General features: G+C 36.0%; 4 protein-coding genes across 5 annotated transcripts; 3 read left to right on the top strand and 1 right to left on the bottom strand.

Moving 5' to 3' along the window:
* Positions 1–237: 237 nt before the first annotated feature.
* si:ch211-137i24.12 (Immunoglobulin superfamily member) lies at positions 238–3,661 on the bottom strand. The gene is made up of 3 exons (XM_043238679.1): positions 3,558–3,661; positions 2,217–2,693; positions 238–1,350 (listed from the first exon to the last, which is right to left on the bottom strand). Exons 1-3 carry the CDS (start codon positions 3,622–3,624, stop codon positions 1,226–1,228), a joined length of 669 nt encoding a protein of 222 aa, XP_043094614.1. The 5' UTR covers positions 3,625–3,661; the 3' UTR covers positions 238–1,225.
* A 4,659-nt stretch (positions 3,662–8,320) lies between these two features.
* zdhhc23a (zinc finger DHHC-type palmitoyltransferase 23a) lies at positions 8,321–14,443 on the top strand. The gene is made up of 5 exons (XM_043240653.1): positions 8,321–8,833; positions 9,524–9,837; positions 10,866–11,510; positions 12,512–12,679; positions 12,769–14,443. Exons 2-5 carry the CDS (start codon positions 9,716–9,718, stop codon positions 13,040–13,042), a joined length of 1,209 nt encoding a protein of 402 aa, XP_043096588.1. The 5' UTR covers positions 8,321–8,833; positions 9,524–9,715; the 3' UTR covers positions 13,043–14,443.
* A 557-nt stretch (positions 14,444–15,000) lies between these two features.
* Positions 15,001–17,753, top strand: LOC122344793. Of its 2 annotated transcripts, XM_043238365.1 has the most exons (5): positions 15,001–15,136; positions 15,807–16,127; positions 16,514–16,602; positions 16,850–16,993; positions 17,650–17,753. In XM_043238365.1, the coding sequence occupies exons 1-4, from the start codon at positions 15,055–15,057 to the stop codon at positions 16,976–16,978; spliced, it is 621 nt and encodes a 206-aa protein (XP_043094300.1). In that variant the 5' UTR covers positions 15,001–15,054; the 3' UTR covers positions 16,979–16,993; positions 17,650–17,753. The 2 variants fall into 2 exon arrangements, with proteins under 2 accessions (XP_043094300.1, XP_043094299.1); XM_043238364.1 differs by having other exon boundaries at positions 16,850–17,753.
* A 1,056-nt stretch (positions 17,754–18,809) lies between these two features.
* ctsll (cathepsin L, like) lies at positions 18,810–21,443 on the top strand. Its single transcript, XM_043238338.1, has 8 exons — positions 18,810–18,897; positions 19,237–19,372; positions 19,462–19,584; positions 19,707–19,859; positions 19,993–20,217; positions 20,312–20,480; positions 20,637–20,754; positions 20,827–21,443. Exons 2-8 carry the CDS (start codon positions 19,250–19,252, stop codon positions 20,924–20,926), a joined length of 1,011 nt encoding a protein of 336 aa, XP_043094273.1. The 5' UTR covers positions 18,810–18,897; positions 19,237–19,249; the 3' UTR covers positions 20,927–21,443.
* Positions 21,444–21,782: the final 339 nt, after the last annotated feature.

Raw genomic sequence — 21,782 nt, 5'->3', positions numbered from 1 at the left:
TACAGCTAAATAAAAATAAAAAAATATATATATATATATATGTCATTATTCTTTAACCATAAATTTCAAATGATATTGTAGATATTTCCAATTTGAAAATCTTTACATATCCACAATATTTGGAATCCACCTGTGACTTTCTTCAGAGACAGGCTTGTATGAGCCTGGCCTTGTGGATGTTTTTCAAGCTGTGGTTACTCGTGTAGTTACATGAGACAGAGAAGTCACCAGAGACACTTTGAATAATAAAACTAGTTTATTTGTGTCAGAAGGAGAGATGGTGATTTTCACAGTAAACAAACCTAAGCCCGTGGGACGAAATCACACAATCACAAACCAGTTCACAACCGGCTATTTCTGAGGCGAAGGCCCTGCTGGGTCTTACAAAAGGCATGTAGGTGAAAATGAAGAACTTTGCAATTAGGTTCTTTAATCAAAACAGAATACTGAAGCACAGCGTGAGTGTTGAGATCAGGGCTCTCTTGAGAGGAAATATATTCAGTGTTGAGTGCTGATACAGGATCAGTTTCTGATTGATATAACTTCATAACGGCCTCTCCTAAACATTCTATCCACTCAACAGTCCATCTGCTCCACTTGAGGTATGCAAAGGACTTACATCAGTGTCTACTAAATAGCATCTATCGTATGTTGTTAAGATGCTATTAAAAGAAAGACTTGCAATACTGAAAACGTGCACGCATACAGATCAATAAAAAGAAAAAAGTATGCAAATATGATTTTGCATGGGATGGTTTTCGACACTGTTGGAGCAATGAACTGAAGGTTGCATCAGCTATATAATAAGTCATACAAAATTGTTAAAAATAAATACACGGCAGACTGGATGAAAGAAAACATGAATCCTCACAGAAACTATTAATGTAGAATTCAGATAGAAATGAGAATACAAAGGAAATGCATGCTCATCGGGGCAAGCTTACAAAACCTCGACAGTTCCCATCTCAGCTGCTCTTTTTCGTCATTATTAGATCTGATAGGGAGTGTATGTGTTCGAGGAGAGTCACCAGATCTATTTGTCTATGTAATCGTATATATTATGATTCAGAATATGGGGTGAGAAAAATGCCTCACGGTTCGGTTAAGTCATTCTTTCATGCACCGCGGTCCGTCCTTGGCAGTGTGAGCTGCTTGTTTACCTTTGGCCTTTACCGTATCCTCCCCGCACTTTTAACCTCCAAGCTCCAGGGCTGTCTCTCGTGTGTCATTTCTGCAGGCAGTTGAGTTTGTCCTTGAACTGAGTCAGTATCACAGCAACCAGCCCCGCTGCCACGCCAACAACTGCCACAACTATGCCAATTATAGTGCCCACAGACTCTTCAATCACACCTGAGCGGATTTGAAGAAAAAGCTATAATCTTTCATTGTCTCAGATGAATGTAATTGGCTACCTAACAAAATATTTCAGATTTCACATTTATTCAGACTGCTTTTCCAGTTAATCTTTAACATTGCCAACATAATTTAATAACACGGTTAAAAGAAGTTTCATGCTGCATTATATTCTTGTGATGCCTAAACTTTTTTCATTATAATTTTTATTCATAAAATATTATTATTATTTTATATAAATAATAACATTTATTATATTACTGTGTACACGCTCACACATATATACACACATGCGCGCACACACATATATTATACAGTATATATGTAATTCTTTTTCTATTTTATTATTTTAATTTCATTGGCCATAACAGATATATAGACTTTTTTTTATCTAGTTCTGGTTCTTTACTATATTTTCATGGTTAATAATGGTAAATAACATTATTTTAGTTATTTTAGAATATTACTATGGCTATTGGCTATTTTTATTTTTTTTTTAAATTCATTTGGATTATAAAGTTTACCAGTTTTGTAGTGTGTGTTTTTTGTAAGAATTTCTATACTTTTCAAACATTTTGTTTCTGTTTTATGTTAGGATATTTCAGCAAACAAAAATGAGACATGCCCATTAGCCGAAGTAAAAGTAATTATGGGATTTTAATTAATGACATCTTTAATTTCTTTTTATTTCTTTATCTTTTACTTTTAGTTTTAGTTGTTTTAGTTAATGTAGTAAATCTGCTTTGAACAGTAATATATATATATATACTGTTTAAAAGATAAAAGATAAGAAAGGATAAACATGTATGTATCTGAACATTGTTTTTTACTCTTATATCTTTGCACCGCTCATCCTCCCTCACCCAGGCCTTTGCGGATGCTGAGTTTGGTCCCGCCTCCCTGAAGAATAGTTGAGCGTGTTGATATGAAGTCACACAAATACAGGCCTTGATCCTCCACCGAAACATTCCTCAGTGTCATGGACAGATCTCCCTCAGACAGATCACCGGACAAGAACACACGGCCATCAAACTCATCCTCCACCGTCTCGTTGCCTTGTAGAACCCTCTTCCTTCCCTCCAAACTCTGCACATACCACCTCACCTTCTCCACAGTCTGTTCTTCATCCACATCCAGCTTTAAGAAACAAGGAAACACCACATCCTCCCCTTCCACAGCTTTTGCCTTTGGAGGCTGTTGTAAATGTGAGCCAGGAGGACCATCAGCAGGCAGAGAAGATAACGGTTCTGCTGTGGATGTGATGAGCATGGTCAGAGATGTTTGAGAGGGACTGGCGATAACGGTCATATTTACAAGTAGACAAAGAAAAAGAAGCCCACCTGTAAATAAAACAATGATGAGTGCAATGATTATATGTAAAAGCATAGGTCTCATAAATTAACATGCATACTTAAAGCAGAACTTGGCGACCAGTCAACATTTTAACCAATCAAGAGAAATTCACACATATACATACTTATGTAGCAACACCAATGCTATAAATACAGTAGCTTATGGCAGTGTTATGGTCACAGTAAGTCCCTTTACTAAAATTAGAGACTCAAAAGTCGCGAGGATTAAAGTGTCAAAAGTCCTGCATGGAGTGTAAATCCTTCGACCATTACTTTATTCGGTCAACAGTAGTCTAGTAGTCGGTACAGAATGAATGCCACAGATTTTCTAAAACAAGAACGAATGATCAACTAACAGAATTGATAAGAGCGGCATGTAACTCAGTGAAGTCAAAAAAAATGTTAAACTGATATGAGTAATTAGATGTTCCTCTCTCATACTTCATATCTTCTCATTAATGTCTCAGAAAATGCTGCTTCCAACAGCATGTGGAATTATTTACTGTGAAGCAGACAGTAAAAGTTGGTTTGATGACCATTTAGCAGGGTTTCTAGTTAACAGATGTGCACTGAGAGTCCAATGAGAGCAAAATGCTTGTTAATAGGTGATGACATACAGTGTGTTTAAAATAAAAAATGTATGACCACAAGCTATAAGGTTACCCCTTGATGTTCGTGTCTGTTTATGAAGGTCTGTTGAATTGTAATATTTGTAGATATGATTACCCGAAGAAGGAGGGAGACTATAAAGTCTGCTCATTTGTATGAGTTTCCTTGTTAATTTGTCGAGGTACGTTAGTAGCACACAGAAAAATGAGAAAGCTTAATGCTAAGAGACGGATATAATCTTACCTGTGAGGGCAGAGTGGAAAAGGTGACTAAGTAAGTTTCTAAAAGTTAAGAAACTGAGGAAAGCCATTTCTGTCTCATAGAAGTGTCACACTCTGACACTGAGCTGACAGAGCTTCACTTTATCTCCCCCTCCTACATCACACACACACACACACACACACACACGCGCGCTTTAGTCCCTTTTCACCCACACAGTATTATCCTGCATATCTATCTGTCTATCTACACTGTAAAAAACATTCTCTGTTACAAACAGGGCACAATGTACTGTATTTTGCACTACATTGCATTGTTTTACAGCACTGTTAAATCCAGTAGTTTACCTTACATAGAATTATTTATCTTTACTTAGTACTTTACTTAATACTTACTAGGCTCTATTACGTTACAGCTCATTTCAAGTCAAATAAAACTAATTACTTACTTAATTTTTTTGTGCTACGGAACCAAGGAATATATTTTGTAAAAAAACAAATTGCAATCAGGCTGTTTTTGGTCACCATTATCTTTTGTGTTCTGCAGAACAAAGAAATTCATACAGGTTTGGAACTACTTGGGGGTGAGGAAATGATGAAAGAATTTTTATTTTGGGTGAATTTTGTATCTTGTTAACTATTGCTTTAAAATATTCAAGTAGCCACAAAGAAACAAATGACATTAATAAACCAGTGAGAGGCAGCAGTGCGCTAATATGTGCAACTTAACAACAGAAAAAGAAGAAAAGAATAAGAGTTTTTGAGCTGGGTCAATTCTTAATTGCTTTTTCACTCATTTCCTCCATGTCTGCCGTTATCTTTCACTAGTTAAATTCACCCATGTCCCGAAGTCATCCTGAATGTTGAATGTTCAGTACAACTGAAATATCTGAGAGAACATCACATAAGCTGACTTCATAAATGCATATAGATTTGCCTAAATACTTTTCTTACTCATCGTTATAGTGAGTAGTTGAACTGAATTTATGTCATTATTATAATTGTTTCCTATTGATAAAGCAATGCATTATGAAATCATGACTTATTTGATTTTAGGAGAAGGAAAGTAATAAAAGGTACCCTATCTTCTAATTAAATCATTAGCTAATGTATTTTTCATGCTATTAGTGATTTTTTAAACACATTGAGAAGCTTTTGAGTACGTTGATGCATTTTTAAAAAATATTTTTAACAAAGCAATTGCATAATTTATTCATGTCGCAACGCACTCAAGGAGTCAGTAAGTAGCTCTACTAAGTCAAGAGTAAGCCCAAAAGTATCAAGAACACCCTACAGTTCTTTTGTAGGTACTAGAACGCTTGTGTAAGTATACTATACTAAGCATTTGTCAGTAGTGTTGTAGTATGGCGTAGTATGTAACAGAATTAATTAATTAATTACAAAATAAATGCAACTGTAATTAAATAACAGTTACAAATAAAAATGTAAAATATATTAAATTGTTATAATATACATGTAGAACTATCTATCTATCTATCTATCTATCTATCTATCTATCTATCTATCTATCTATCTATCTATCTATCAAAACATCTGTCTATATCTCATATCAATATTCTGTCATTGTTCATAATCGCCCTCCATTATGTGGAGTAACTAAATTAAGTGGCTTCTGTCAAAGGATATTTATACAGTTCTCTAGATTCTGGCTTAAAATCTCCCACAAGAGCAATGTGAGCCCTCCAGAGTCTGCAAAGTGTCCACATAGTCTATTAGAGGAAGATTACATGATGACAAATGGATGTGGTCTGTTGTGTTGAGAATTGCAGTAGATGTTGTTATATACCCTGAAACTCAGCTGTACTGTAAAAGAAAGGAAGATGAACAGATGAACACCGAGTAGGATATCTAGATGGGCTAATGTACACTTGTGAAATGATATTTGGTGAGTAGCTGTGTAACTTTTTCCATTTGTTTTACAGGTCATCATTACAAAGGCTCCTATGTCATGCCCTGCTCTCTCTGTTTGTCTGTGCCACTTTCAAACTGTCCAGCTTGCTCATGATTTTATTACAGAGTGTGTGTAGAGCAAATAAAGCAGACTCTGCAAAAATAGGCACGAGCAATTTGTCTCTCTTCCTCGCTCTCTATCAGACATAAAATGCATAACGGTTATGGATAAACCGAGTTTCCGGATCATTATGTCATCTCCGTCAGACAGAGAAAGACAACAGGCTACACCCATAGATGCATTAGACAGACAGACTGCATTAGACCAAGTGCATTAAGCCTAAAGGTCGGCTGCCGTGTGTGTGAGTGCTAATCATATGCAGGCTTTTAACACACTCCTCCAGTTAATTCCGGTTCACTTTTAGTCTTCACTACATAGAAGCTCAATACCAACTGCATTACTGTAAGACATTACAGTAAGAGCTGCACTATCATGACAGAGCCGAGATAAGACTCCAGAGCCAGTGTGCTGCAAGATATTTTTACACACTAATGTTTTGTTAAGTTGATTATGGCTGTCTTTAAAGGGACAGTTCATCCAAAAATGAACATTCCCTCATCATTTACTCACAGATCTTGAGTGTAACACAATACGGGCCGTTGAGTCAGAAAGGTTAAGTGTGTATGCGTGTGGTTGCCTTTTTTCTTCGCATTTCATTGTATAATTAAACAAGTTCTGTGATTAATTGTATTCGAAAATGAAATACTCACAACAAGCACACCTGAGTGTGCCTACTGGGGAAATGGGTCCCCAAATCAGCAGATTATAAAGACCGGTTAGAAGGGATAAATTCTTCTTGTTTTGCTTGTGTAATATGTTTACTTTCTTTTGCCCCAAAGGACAAGGTCATAGTAGAGGAACACCTGTTACATTTTTTGACAGATCTTTGACACTTGAGAGTTGCTAATCGTGACTGGTGTTTATACTATTAAATGAACTGAAAGTCAAACACCTCCATTTAATTTAGAAAAAAAATGTCCTGCACATACAGACTTTTCCTTTTTGTTAATATAAAGCCGGGGCTTGAGTCTGTTTTATTAATAGATTACTCCACCCAAAAATGAAAATTTAGTTCCAGAAAGCTTTGTTTGTCTTCAGAACACAATTTTAAATGACTATCACATTGACCGCCAAACAATTTCCACAGTTAAGGTGCAGAAAATTATGAAAGACATCGTCTGAATGCTCCATCTGCCATCAGTGGTTCAGAACAGAAGGAAACAAAAGAAATCCGGTGGACGCACATAACGTTCGCAGTTCTGATGCAATGGAAAGATACCCTTGTATGTGCATTTATGCTTTCATTTGCATCTTTCCATTGGGGGTAAATGATTAATGACAAAATTTGGTGTAACCCTTTACGTGCGTATTTAATCCATTTCTGTAATCATTAAACTTTGGTGCCGGGGTCATTTGTTTTTGACAGGTGCCTATGTGCTTTGCAGTAGCAAGAACCTGCACTGGTTTTATAAGGGAACATTGTGTCCTCCTGTGGGTTCAGGTCAGCACCTACAAGAAACCTGATCTCTGAGGGTGTGGTCACATCAAACAGATTCACATCTGTCCCAACTATCATGAGGAGGTCATATATCATCTCTGCTGTGACCAAAGTTTGACCCTGACCTCCAAATATGGCCACTAAAGATGAAGGCGTCAACTGCTGAGTGCACACACAACCAAGTTTGGGGTGAAGGGATTTATGAGCACCGTAATTGATCTGATGACATGCATGCAGCGTCAGTCAAGACTTGGCAGTAACCTAGTATTTTGGGGACTCCAGGTGGTCTGCAACCATATAAACTACACGAGGGACCACCATCATGTAGCACCTGCTGACCACTGGAAGGAAGGAAATTTTTAATGGCTGACTTGCAAGAATCGTGCTGGATGAGCAGCAGCACACCTGGTCTACGGGCATTTGTGATTCTGCTTGAGGAAAGCTAAAATGAAATGCCACTGTTTCTAGAAAGTTTGTAGCAGAGATATTATGCCCATTCATATTCCGTGGTTTATGTACGACAGTTATATTTTGTTGGGATTTGAGCCCTAATAATCTGAAACTATAATGAAACACAATACTACGTAACAAAATAGTAATTATAAATCATAATATATTTATGAAATGTTGTTGTTGCACTGCAGATGTTTGCATAAGTGCTGTAGTGGTTTTTCTTTACGGAGACAATGCACTTTACAGTCTCTCCCTAATAAACCCCAAAACGGCTCCCTTAGAAGAAATGAGCTTACACTTAAATTGTGGTGTCCTTTTGACAGTGTAACTACTGGGTAATATTAATTACTATATGGTTCGTTATGGTTTGGTTTATATAATTATGCATAATTTATTGTTATTATAATAGTAAGTACATGTAACTTGTAACAAGGACACCCTAAAATAAAGTGTTACCAAAATGTCGTTTAAGCTAAATAATATAAATAAAAGAAACAATACATTTAAAATATTTATGACTACAACGAACGGTCAAAGGTGAAATGTCTTGACTGGTTCATATTTAATAGAGATGTTAAAAATAATAATTAGGCTTAAATTGACTTTCATTATGTTTGTCACACAATACTTGACAATAACAAAACGGTATTGATAGATCATTCTGTACTAAAAACGGGTTAAAATGGACGGGAACACAACAGAAGGGTTAAAAGTTAAGGTGAAAAGGCGACTGTGACCCAGTGTCTGGCCCGCCGGGTATGCGCGGTATGCGCGCAGCTATCTCTCCGCGTTGCTTCACGTTGTCGCTGTCACGGTAACACCTGCCAGCTTCCTTTTTCATCGCCGCCACCCAGCCCTAATCGGTAACAACGCTTGTAAACAGATCATCTGACGCGCCTGCCCTCTCAGAACGCTTGAGAGCGCGGAGCGTTAGCGCGCAGAGTTATCTATCACTGCCTTCCGGACAGTCCTGAGAGTCTTCAGGGGCTGCACCTCATAGCATGATGATAAACCCTACAAGGACGCGCCTTTCTGTTTATTGGAGGTATTTTAAGGAGCAAACGAATGATGTATAATTTTTTTTGAAGTATATTTCGCTTTCGTTCTTTAAATGAAACGAAGACGCGCCTGGACTTCCATCTGCGCTCTTTTACGGGAAGCGTCCATTTAACAGGGAATAAATGGAATAACGGGAAAACTTCAGCTGGATTTCTGTGCATGGCATTTTGACATATTACGGCTAATAAAAAAAAAGCTGGAGTGACTTATTTAACCACACCGCTAAAAGTGCATCAAAGAAGATGAGGAACCAATTAGGACTTGATGCAGCCTCTTCCTGGGATGCGCTTCCACCTGTGTTGAGGCTGTTGAACCATAGGTAACGGATGTTAAGATCATTTTAAAAAGTTTTACATTAAAATGATTGTTGATGCATGTTTTAAGTGGTCTTCAGAAATGATAATCGTCATTTCTGATAACCCAGCGTAGGGTTAATTTTAAATCACAGCACACTCAAGGGCAAAGCTTTCGTTTACTCCAGGGAACAAATGTAATTTAGAACATGTCAAACACATGCCACTCAATTATTTTCTCTATCCGACAACTGTGATGGAGAACGGCCTCTCAGGGAAAGGTTTTTTGATGGCCCAATTACGGGATCCACATGAGACACGAAATGGCCTTAATTCAAGATACAAAGAACGGATTCAGACATGAATATTTTCTGCTTTGATAGACTCCATGTAGATTATTTATGTTATAGCATGTACTCCTATATCTCTGTGCCAGTGTCAGATCCCTAGTGTTTTTCCTTTGTGACCTAAAACTTCCTTTTAACATTTTGGTATTTCTTTTCTTATATAATATGTATAATATATATGTATATATGTATGTATAATATATATATATATATAAATAAATTAGGTTCAATCCACCTGCTAAAATAAATCTTTGTTATAAGTCTGTGAATTGCTCATTGTGAATTGTCTAATAACAACTGACATCGACAAAAAGGAGAGTATGGTGTTGGAAATCATTATTTTTCGATTTTGTGCTTTTTTTTTTCTAGACAGTGCAACGCATGATTTTTACATGAAGCTTCTGTGTAGAGAGCAGCAGATGACCAGCAAAGAAGCTGAACAAGAAATCTGCAGTCATCTGTTCTGTCAACTACAGACGGTGAATTAACCCTTTCCACTCAGCTGTGATCTAAAGAACGCTTGATTTCACAGTGGGAGCAGGTTGTCTCTGACATAAAGAGATGAAGCGAGAACGCTTCAAGCCGCCAGAACCAGATGACCCTCTGTGCTGCTGTGGAGACATTGACCAGCAAAGAGAGTACTGCTGCTGCGACTGTGAAGAACTTGATGATGCCTGTGAAAGGTCAGAGGTCTAGCAGTTAAGAGGAAGTTTGTCATTACATTACAAGCTTTTTAAAGTGTATCTTACTGAAATTATTCTAGGAATTCGTTTTGTGCATTTACTCACCTTTGCGCCGGTCCAAACTCCTTTTATTTATATCTGTGGAGTTCCTTGTGTAAGGGGTAATGGATTTGAATATCCTATACGTATGTAAACATTTTTACTTTCATTCTTAAGTAAAAACATGGCCAGTTAAGTGTACTCAACGAGAGTAAAACATTTTAAAAAGTGTACTTTATTATTAAATTAAAATCATGTTTTAAAAGTCTTTTATCATCATATCTGTAATGTACACAAAAGTGCACACTTATTTCAATATATTTAAATGTAGTTTCAATGGAAATGACTATTGGCTAGTACATTAAGCAGTCATCAGAGAAACGTTTTTGAAATTGACATTTATGCATACTCTGAAAGCTGAATAAGTAATGTATGCCGTCAATTGATGCATGATTTGTTAGGATAGGACAATATTTGCATAAAACTATTTGAAAATCTGGAATCTTTGGTGCAAAAAAAAACTATTCAGAAAGTCTCCTTTTCAAATGAAGTCATTAGCAATGCATATTACAAAAAAAATCAAGTTTTCCTATATTTACAGTAGGAAAATTACAAAATCTCTTCACGGGACATGCAAATAAACTTGGTTTTGTGGTCAAGGGTCTAATATAAAGATATACTTAAGCCCTGCTTGACTGGATTAAATCAGAATAATTTATCTAACTGCATTTAAGATTTAAACTATTATTACATTGTCATTTAATTTAAATACGTGTCTAAAAACATGACATTTAGTCTGCAGTTATATTCTTTTATTTGTATTATGTCTGTAATTGTAAAAGTAACTTTTACAATTACACTGTAAAAGTGCTCCTTTTAAAAACTTTTATCATTTTCAGCTTACAGTCAGTGATAACATAAAGGTGTGTAACTTGTTTAGCTCATTTCAGTGAAATCCTCTGTATTCGTCTGTCACTGCTTCTCATTAGATTGCTCAGAGGAGAGCGGGACAAGCCAGACATCTTCTCTCGTTTCGTCTCTCGTATGGCTGATCGTTTGGGTTTGCCATGTTGTGCCATAGGACCCCTTCGATTGGAAATCTCGGTCTTGCCTCCAATGGTATTAATTCCCGGCTTATTGCGAGTGGCAGCAATTAACTGTGTGTTGGGAATTGTAGTCCTAACTGCCCTACCAGGGCTGGTGCTTTGGTATTACTATGTGACTCACAGAAGGAAAAGACGCACATTGTTTTTCCTTAGCTTGGCACTTTTCTCCCTTGCCTACATGTACTACCTTTTCCTTACTGAGATCGTTCCCAGAGGAGACGTTAGTAATCTGCAGCTGGTTACTGCGACAACAGGCATGATGTTGACGCTTATCTCCCTTGTGCGCACCAAACAAGGACCAGGCTTTGTCAAATCATTAGCTCAGGGAGTTAGCAGTATCTCTGCAACCAATCGGAGCACAAACATACCTGGAGACTCTGCCCCCAGCAATGGAATCATCCAGTCAAATGGAGAAAAGGAAGGGAAGAAGAAGTTATGTCCTGTTTGCCAATTGGTGCGGCCACCAAGGGCAGGGCACTGTAGGATCTGTGGAGCTTGTGTCCTTCGAATGGACCACCATTGTGTTTGGTGGGTGTCTCGTTCATTCTTCTTTACATTTCGAGTATGAGCACTTTATTATATATAAGTATATAAGTGAATGGAACATTGTTTTTGAAACAGGTATCTTATGTTTACCAAGGCTGCATTTAAAAAAAAAAAAATACAGGAAACAATAATAATAACAAAAATACAATATTTGGAGAGATTATTACAATTGATATAACTGTTATATAACTGTTCTTTTTTAAAATATATTTCAAATTGTATTTGTTTCCTTGTATTCATTACAATATGCTAAAGATTACTTATATATATCTGGTGCTCAAACTAAAATTCTCATTTTAAAAAACAGCATTTGTTAGAAATAGAAAATGTTAAAAAAGTCCTTGTCACTTGTGATCAATTTAAAAAAAATTCAAATTGCTTTCATTTATATCACAAGTTCACATTTTAGCCATCTCAGCTTTACAGACTTACCATTGCTCTGTAATTTCAGATGTTCGTCATGTTTGTAATCAGTCAACTGGATATATTTTCTGTTATTTAAAATCTTAATTTTAGTTTTGTTGTTAGCGCTTTACTTTACTGACATGCAGAATTAGTTTAACAATGCCAAAATGTATTGATTAATATGATGCTCGTGCCAGTCATTTGATTTGTTTTCTGATCTTTTCACACTTGTATGCATGCATTCCCAACCCCATCAGACACACACATATGTTCAAGCTGATTCCCAAAAGACGTCACCGGTGCAGGCAGGCTGGTGAGACATGTGCAAAGGCCACAGGAACGCAGCTTTCAGCACAGTAAAGGGAGCTCTCACCAGGCCAATCTGTCTCCATGCTACCTCAACACACACACACACAGGCACAAATAAAAATATGAACATGCCATGAACGTTCTCAATAAAGCCATACCAAAAAGATAGACAATTCTGTAACTGGTCCATAGTTTGAATGAGAATTTCTGTATGTGTGTTTATATGGCTGCTTTTTGTGTCTTTGTATGTATGTGACTTTTCATGACAGGATAAACAGCTGTGTTGGTCAAACCAATCACAGGCAGTTCATTTTGACGCTCCTTCTCTTCCTGCTGACTTCGTCCTACGGGATCAGTTTGGTCTTACAGAGTATATGTCCAAGACAGAGTCTGTTCACAGCCATGTTATACTGCCCTGGAGTCTACAACCAATACAGGTACATTATCCGTTACTCTTATTTAATAGAAAACATGCACAGTGTGTTTCAGCCTAATGTAACGCATTTCTGTGTGTTTGTGTGTGTAGCACAGCCCTGTGCTTTACATGTGTGTGGTACAGTGTTATCATAACAGGCGGTCTGCTCCACCTGTTCATCCTTCAGATCATCAATGTCAGTTACAATGTAACAGAACGCGAAGCTCAGATCGCTTTGCGCAACAAAACTGGCAGACGGCGCTTCTGTGGGCTGGTTGTGGAGACTGGCGTCTATTCGCAAGGTTTTCTCCAGAACTGGATTCAGTTCCTCACGATGAACACGGATGAGAACTGTTCCCCTTTCACCTTCACGGACATGGTGTGAATCAATGACGTGACTACAGTTGCGATCCTGGGCGGTATTTTAACTGTAATCATGCGATATGTTAGTTCACCCCAAAATGAAAATTCTGTCAATCATTACTCACCCTCATGTCGTTCCAAACCTGTAAGACCTTAGTTCATGTTAGGAACACAAATCTAAGAACTATCTCACACTCCATACACAGCAATACAACTGAAATGTTCCAGGTCCAGAAACATAGAGTTAGGACATACATCAGTAAAAAAGTCATGTGACGTCAGTGGCTCAACTTCAGTTTTTGACACTACGGGAATACTTTTTTTGCGCAAATAAAACATAAATAACACAATTTACTCAACCATTCGTGTCCCCTGTGTTACTGGACCTGGGAAGATTTCAATTATGTTGCTGTCTATGGAGGGTCAGATAGTAATAAATAAATATTTTTTTATGTTGGGGTGAACTAACCCTTTAAACAACCCTTTAAAGTGTCTGGTTAAGAATTGATTGAATTGAATGACACATTTACCTTGTTTGCACTGGTTGTATTCTGTAGTCAGCTTAAACCGATCAATTAAATACCTATGTTTTAGTATTTTTTTAGATTTTTATTCCAGTGGTTGTCTCTGTAGGGAGATATCGAATTGGGTTCAACGTGATATATGACCACAGCAATGTTTTATGAAATCTAACAAAACTCTACTCATGAAGTCTGCAACTTTATTGCTTAAATAACCAAACCCTATTACTGAAACGTGATCATTAAATGACCAGACAGTGGGCAACTTTGCAATCCGGGTAGCAATCAAGTGTGTGTATGCTGTTAACGACAAGTATAAGATATAGCCGGTACTCTGAAATGCTAATAGACCAAAACATTACATTTTACACCAAATTCATAATCCATGTAATTGTAAATATGCTACTACTTTTGTAGTGTGCTCTCTCTCAGGACAAATGATGTTGTAGACTTCTGTATCTGCAGGTTTCTGTGTTCACTGCTCAATTAACAGCAGTTAAAGGGGTCATGAATGGAGATATCAAAATTATATATCTTTTTTATATAGTAAGAAGTCATTGGGCTATAAAAACATTTTGTAAGTTTAAAAAATCAAAACAAAACACAAAAAATATACACAAGTGTTAGTCAATTATAGCAATGGGCATTTAATTCTGAGTTTACTATCCAAAGAGAATATTCTAATGAGGAGGAAATAGCATATTATTTCTATATGATGATGTTTCTACTTATAATATTGACAACATTATAAGTTGACCCTCAGAGAACAGTACAAAATCAAAGGCAGTTATGACCCGTTTGTTATGATGAGGTGCACTTTACAGTTATGTATTGTCATCTTGAATGAAATTTCATGTGTAAAAATACATTTACAAACAATAAATAGACTTCCACTCACTTTAGTGAGAGTCGTTGTGTTGATTACTGTGAAAGGGTCGTGAGTGACCTTTGCAGCCGAAAAAGACAGGAAGTGTTTTTAGGGCAAAGCCGGCCTCTTGCCTCTGTGTAACCACAATGTAGATTCAAAGAAAAAAACAACAACTTCCTCCTACAAAAATGCAAATAAAGTGAAAGTCCAACAAAGTATTTTTATTGTAATATTTATTATTGTAATTAAAAAATATTAATCTAAGCGACGTACAACTTAATTTTTTATTTAAACTAATTGCAGTGCACAAAAGAGTGTCGAAGATTTAAAATCTGACTACTTTAAAAACAACATAGTATGAACGAAAGTCACACCTGCTCCATTATATAGATCTTGGATGTGACGGACCTTTACATTAAACATATGTATTGTTATGTATATATATATATATATATATATATATATATATATATATATATATATATATATATATATATATACATACGTATTATTGATGTAATTTACTGACACCCTGCCCCCACCTTATGTAGTACAGAGGCATCAGGGTTGTCTTTGTGGTTACTGCCTGTCTCTGTTGAGAATTGTATCAAACTGCATCACACATCCTGTTTAGCACAAGACACCATGAGAACCGGACAAACTTCTTTTCTTTTGTCTGTACAGCACTGGATCCATCTGTTGATATTCTTTTTAACTCTTATAACAGGTATGTGTGAGAGAACATGCGACACACACGCACGCAGGATATACTTTTTTATATGGTACTGTTCAGAATTTTGAAAGAAGTCTCTAACGCTCTCCATAGCTGCAGTTTTTAATAATCAATAATATACTTACATATATAATGCATATTATAATGCAATGATATTGAAAAATATTATTACATAATAAAAAACTGCCTTCTTTTTAAAAGTAATTTATTCCTTCAATGGCAAAGCTGAATGCTGATCTTGTTGCTCAAGAAAGATTTTTATTATTATATATTATTGTTATATATTTTTATTATTATATAATACAATTGTGGCGATGAATATGTTGAATATGTAAAAACTTTTTCCAGGATTCTTCTTCTTCTTCAACTTTGGTCAATGCATCCTTGCTTTAATGAATTTCTCGAGGAAAAAATAAATAAATTATATATATATTTATTATAAATTATATATATATATATGTATTTAAGGAAACTGATTTAGATACAAGAGGAGATAATACAAGTTCAAAAGCAGCTACAAATAAACATTTACATATACTACTTCACACATTATAAAATAATATACTCATCAAACTGAAAATAAACTCCTTAAATCATATAAATTGTTGTTTGGACAATTACGTGTTTTTTTTTATTTGCCCTTCTTTGTCTGTTTTTTTCTCAGGGGTCTTGACAGATGAAGAAGTGATAAGAGCTCTGTTGGGTGGGAGTGCGTCGCTTAACTTTAAGGTTAAAGCAGACATGAAAGTAACCCTAGCTGTATGGAAAAAGTGTCCAGATGAGAAGGTTTTTGTGTACAGCCCCATCCATGGGCTTACTATATTTGACAACAACTATGCTGGGCGTCTTTCCATAAAATCGAACTACAACATTATACTGGATAAAATACAAGAGAGCGACTTTGGGACTTACTGTTATGAACTCACTACTTTCCCAGATGGGAGTCTTCAAGGAACAAATAAGCTAGAGAAAGCAACAGAAAATGGTGAGAATATTCATTTTATAAGACATAACACCTGGCATAGTGTTATTACAGATAATTTAGATTTGTATGGAAAATAACCATTTTATTGTCACACCAATACCTATCATTTAACATTCAGAATCAAGTACAAGGGGTCATAGTAACTCTGTCTTTTAAAAAAAAAAACATACAAACCAAACGCATTCAAAATTTTTGACAAACATCATGCGATACTTTTTTGTAGTGTCGTCTGTGAATATATGTTTGAATTTTTTTTGTGTGCGTATAGTTTGTTTTAACTGTAACTGAATAATTTGAATATAAATGTAGTGATGTTTGTTTATACCTTAAATTTTTTGCAATAATAATAAAAAAAATAAAATAACATTGCGTTAATCTATTTACAGGTGACTTGCCCATCATGATAATCTCCGCGGGTTGCAGCATAGGTTTAATAGTGTTATGTGGAATCGTCACTGGAGTGGTTTGCTATAAGGTAAAAATCCCCAAATCATCCACATTCTGAAGAACAAAACAGAACCTTCTGAATTTAGCACAACAGCATGTGAATGAGTTTAGTGAATGATTCCAAAGATATTCTTTTATCTTTAATGAATAAAGACTGATGTGTGTGTCACGCACTTAGTAAAAAAGCTTTGGAATGTCTTCTGTAAATGTGTGGTAGTAACATCAGGTGTAACGTTTCACTAAATGTTTAATCTGACCGATATCTCTTCTTCTAGAAGAGAAAAAGCAGCCTTGCGTTGGATCACGGAGGACCTCCTGGCAGTCAGCTGAAAAATAAGAAGCAACCCAATGAGAGCATAAGCTCACAGAATGAAGAAGACTTCAATTACCTAAATATCACTTAACCTTCCACACTATGGGTATTATTGGATTTCCTGAAGATCATTTTTAATGACAATAACAATAATGCCATGTATATACACTCATAAGTTTTTTTTCTAGCTTTTAAACATTTAGTCTTTATTTTTGTATACATTTTATTTTGTAATATAGTAAAAAATTTTGTCTGGCATGTTGTCTTTATTTGTGTTATATATTAGGATGATAACATGTTTATGGGCAGTTGTGTTGTAATGGCTGATCTGGCCTCAGTCAAAAGCAAAAGCACTGTGATAATCATCTTTGTTGCCTGAAGCGTTTGATCACTGTAAACTGCAGAAAGTGCAAAAAATCTTTTGGTCCTATCAACTTGCAATACTCGGATGATGGCAGTGACAGAATGATTCTACACAAGTAATGCATATAAATATATCTCTATGGATTTTTGTAAACATGACCTCTTCCAAAAGCATTATTAGCAATAATGTCATTAGTAACTTTGCAGACGTTTCTACTTTTGTGACCAGTTGCATTTGGACAGTTATCATCAGTTAACCACAAGAAAAGTCACTTCCTGACTTCTGAGTGATCTTTCTAGATTAAACAGCTCGTCAGCAGGAGGAGCAGTCTCTTTTTTTGTTGCATTGTTTAAAGTCTGATTTCCACTGGTTTGATCAATTGTTCTGATTCCTCTCAGATTCTGAAGACATCACTGCCGATTGACTGGATTCATGATAACATGTCACTGCTTCCACTTCAAAAATGCAAACATACAAAATAAAGAGCTTTTGCACAAAGCCACATCTTAAACTTATTATATGTGATGCAAAGTGAAGCGTCATGCTGTCTTTTAGGGTCTAACCAATGGTTTTACTTATCAAAAGTCAAACCACGGTTTTCTTTTCTCTTTTTCCCTGCTTATGCTGTAAGCTAGAAATATTAGCCATCAAAGGTTTGTTTTAAATTGTTTAAGTGATATTTCATTTTATATCAATAAAGCCTGTCATTCTTAGAGACTAGCACTTGTATAACAGTAGTGATATATTGACTAAATAAAAACAATCAAGTCTATTATATATTATTCATTTAGGTATTAAAATGTACTTGTAACGGAAAAGGCAGATAAATAGAGTTTCAGAAGAACCCCTGCATTAACAGACATTTCTGAATCAACAAATTTTTTTGCATTGAAGGCAACTTATGCTACTATACAACAACAAGGTTTAAACTTAAAATACAATTTGTGTGAAAATGATTTCACATGCGTTGTCTGCAAATGAAAGACCAAGCCAACGCTAAGAAATACTGAGTCTGCTACATTTAGCATAGTGAATCATACAAAATACAAGCCACTCGATGTGCTTCAAAATGCTTAGTTAGGGCATTTTCTTTAGGGCCTAATAAGCGTTTTCACTTTGATTATTTTCTGCCTGAGCATGTTGCATTTGTCAGGCACACACTAAATGTCATGATCGTGACAAGCACAAATTAAAATAAAAATCAACATAGAACAGAGAAAAGCACAGAATCCTGGTGAACAAATTATTGCATAATTTCCAATAACCATCATTTAAATTTTTTTTTTAATGATTGATTATTTTAATTGAATCTCAATTATTTTCACACCACCTAATCAAATGAAACTAAGTTCCCCTCGTATGCTATAGACTATTTTAAAAAAAGGAATATCGTTTTCGTTAGTAATTTTTATTCTTGTTACAATGTGTACATGTCAACAAACAAGCAAAAAAATAGTTGCAAGTGATCAATATTGAGATACTGGATCACATGAGCAGATGAGATTCTTTCTTGACTTGATTGGCTAAGAACACTTGGAGCATCATCACCGTCAGCCAATGAGAGGCCGCTTTTTTTGATCAAACGTGCTTTAAAACCCTCTCAGTTGTAAATAATGACGGTTAATAATTTTGTTCGTTGGTTGAAGGTGAGTTTATTACATAAATGCCGGTTTAGTTTTTTGTTCTTGTGCACACGGTGCTCAAATTGTTTACGTGGGTTTCTCTAGAGGATAACTTGCCTTTGCGAAATCGATTTTTAAACTTAAGTTAAAAACAAACTGCTTGGATGTTTTATAGGCTAATAAAACTTCCAAATGATGAACGTTTTATTAAACGTCGTATTATGTGGCTTTGTACATATTCAGGTTTTCTTTTTAGCGTAATTTGCGCACCGAGGCACATCTGCGTAATCGTTTAGGATATTTACTGCTGCAGTCGGTGTGCTTTGCCACATTCCTTACAAATGTATCTTGTTTTCCTGTCAGTCTTCCAGGCAGGATGATGATTGCCTCGCTCCTCACGCTATGCTTGAGTGCAGCGTTTGCTGCTCCGAGCTTAAACCGGCAGTTAGACGATCACTGGCAGCTCTGGAAGAGCTGGCATGGAAAAAACTATCACGAGGTGGGTAGCAGAGTCCGTAGATGAACATAAGATTCATGCAGTCTTAATGGTCTCTGTGCAGAGCTTTAATGGCCCGCTTTCTTCCTTAGAAAGAAGAGGGCTGGAGAAGACTGGTGTGGGAGAAGAACTTGAGGAAAATTGAGTTGCACAACATTGAGCACTCTGTGGGCAAACACACTTTTCGATTGGGCATGAACCAATTTGGCGATATGGTAAATAGTTTTTTCCTCCTGTTTACAACATCTAAACTGATCTACTGTAAATTGGAGTTTTGATTACTTGATAAATGTATAGGGCTGTTTTATTAAACCGTTTTTTGCATTTTCCCTCTTAGACAAATGAGGAGTTCAGACAGTCGATGAATGGTTACAATCATGACCCCAGTCAAAAATCAAAAGGCTCATTGTTCATGGAACCCAGCTTTTTTGAAGCCCCTCAGCAGGTTGACTGGAGAGAGAAGGGTTATGTTACTCCTATCAAAGACCAAGTAAGCAGTTCATCAAACTATTTCCTGGAGCTTATGTTTATGTATATCTGTGGGTTTTTTTTTTTGTTTTTTTTTTTTAAAGTCTGCAAGTTACTTTGTAGTTTGCTAACAAAGTCTTGTTTTGTGGTCCTAGAAACGCTGTGGCTCTTGCTGGGCTTTCAGTTCAACAGGTGCATTGGAGGGTCAGCTGTTCCGTAAAACTGGAAAGCTGGTTTCTCTGAGTGAACAAAACTTGATGGACTGTTCTAGGCCAGAAGGCAATCAAGGCTGTGATGGAGGCCTCATGGACCAGGCTTTCCAGTATGTTCAGGACAACAATGGGCTAGATACAGAGGAGTCCTATCCCTACCTTGGAACGGTAAGAATCCGTGGTTTTCTCTTTCTGACTTGTACTAGTTGTGGATGTCTCAGAATATTCTGTAATTACTTTATGTATATTTTTTTTAATGCAGGATGGTCAACCATGCCGCTATGACCCTCGTTATAATGCAGCTAATGACACTGGTTTTGTGGACATTCCCAGTGGTAAAGAACATGCTTTAATGAGGGCTGTTGCTGCTGTGGGTCCTGTAGCTGTTGCTATTGATGCTGCACATGAATCCTTCCAGTTCTATCAGTCTGGTGAGTGATTATCCTAGAGTTGTTAATGGTCTAATTTTCCTTTTTTTTTTTTTTTTTTTTTTTTTTTTTAATTATGCGAAAACCTATGCACTATCACAAAACTACATGGCTTCAAAGACTAAACATCTCCTACTTGTTTCTAACTTTGTACTGTAGGCATCTATTATGAAAGGGAGTGCAGCAGTGAAGAACTTGACCATGGAGTTCTGGTAGTTGGTTATGGTTATGAAGGTGCTGATGTTGCTGGAAAGAGATACTGGATTGTAAAAAACAGGTATGACTTGCTTCTGGAGGCATTTTAATGATTCTCTCTTCTTTTATTAATTTTAACTTCTGTATCTTTTAGCTGGACCGAGAAATGGGGTGACAAAGGTTATATCTACATGGCTAAAGACCGACAGAACCATTGTGGCATTGCGACATCTGCCAGCTATCCTCTAGTGTAAGGCCACTGGACTGTTCTCTGCATTCTGGAAATGCCAGTTCACTACTTTTTGTTATTAATTTTTCATGCCGTTTTATTTTTTAATTGCATAATTTTTTTTTAATGCTTGTTACTTCTATTTTTAAGTAAGTTTTAGTCTTGAAGAATGCTAGTATATTATAGTTTCTTCTAATGAAGTTCTGTTGAATGCACTAATCAAATGGCTGCTCTTTTGTGGTCCACTTGTATTTCAAGCTTAATCTTTTGAGCAATGTTACAGATGTGAACATGCTCCTTTCAAATGTTACATTATATTTGTATGAATTGTGCTCTCTGTAAGTGGATAAAAATTGTATCTACTGGTGTAGAAAGCGGAGCATTTTACGCATGGGATCTCTTGAGAACATGGTCCCAAAGACCCAAATATGGTATGTTAGGAGTTAAGACTGAAAATCTGTTCAACCATGATTTTTTTTTTTTTTTTTTTTTTTGGCTGAAAATTACTGTACTACATCAATAATAAAGCTTTGTAATGGACATGCCCTAAAAGTTATGTTGGTGCAAGTTCTTAGTACTGGTATGCTGCTCTTATAGATTGCTTCTCATGCAAACACACACTGAATTAGCTTTTGGCACTTAATGAGGTTTTGTGTGTTTATATCCATCACAGCCATTCTTACACTTAAATTCACATTAGTGAACATTTTTCGTTTTTTACTTGTAATCTACTAATTCATGAGTTTCTTTGTGAACATGCATTTTATGTTTTTTTTTTTTTTTTTCTCTCTCGAATTTTTTGTTTCGTTTTGTTGCTTTCCCGAAAATGTTCCACATGAGCCATTTCTACCTTGGTGTTTAATAGCAGTTGGCATTCAAAA

Source organism: Puntigrus tetrazona, chromosome 5, assembly GCF_018831695.1.
Source record: "Puntigrus tetrazona isolate hp1 chromosome 5, ASM1883169v1, whole genome shotgun sequence".
Classification (NCBI taxonomy): domain Eukaryota; kingdom Metazoa; phylum Chordata; class Actinopteri; order Cypriniformes; family Cyprinidae; genus Puntigrus; species Puntigrus tetrazona.
The sequence above is the reverse complement of the archived record's forward strand: the minus strand, read 5'-3'. Positions and strand labels throughout refer to the sequence as shown.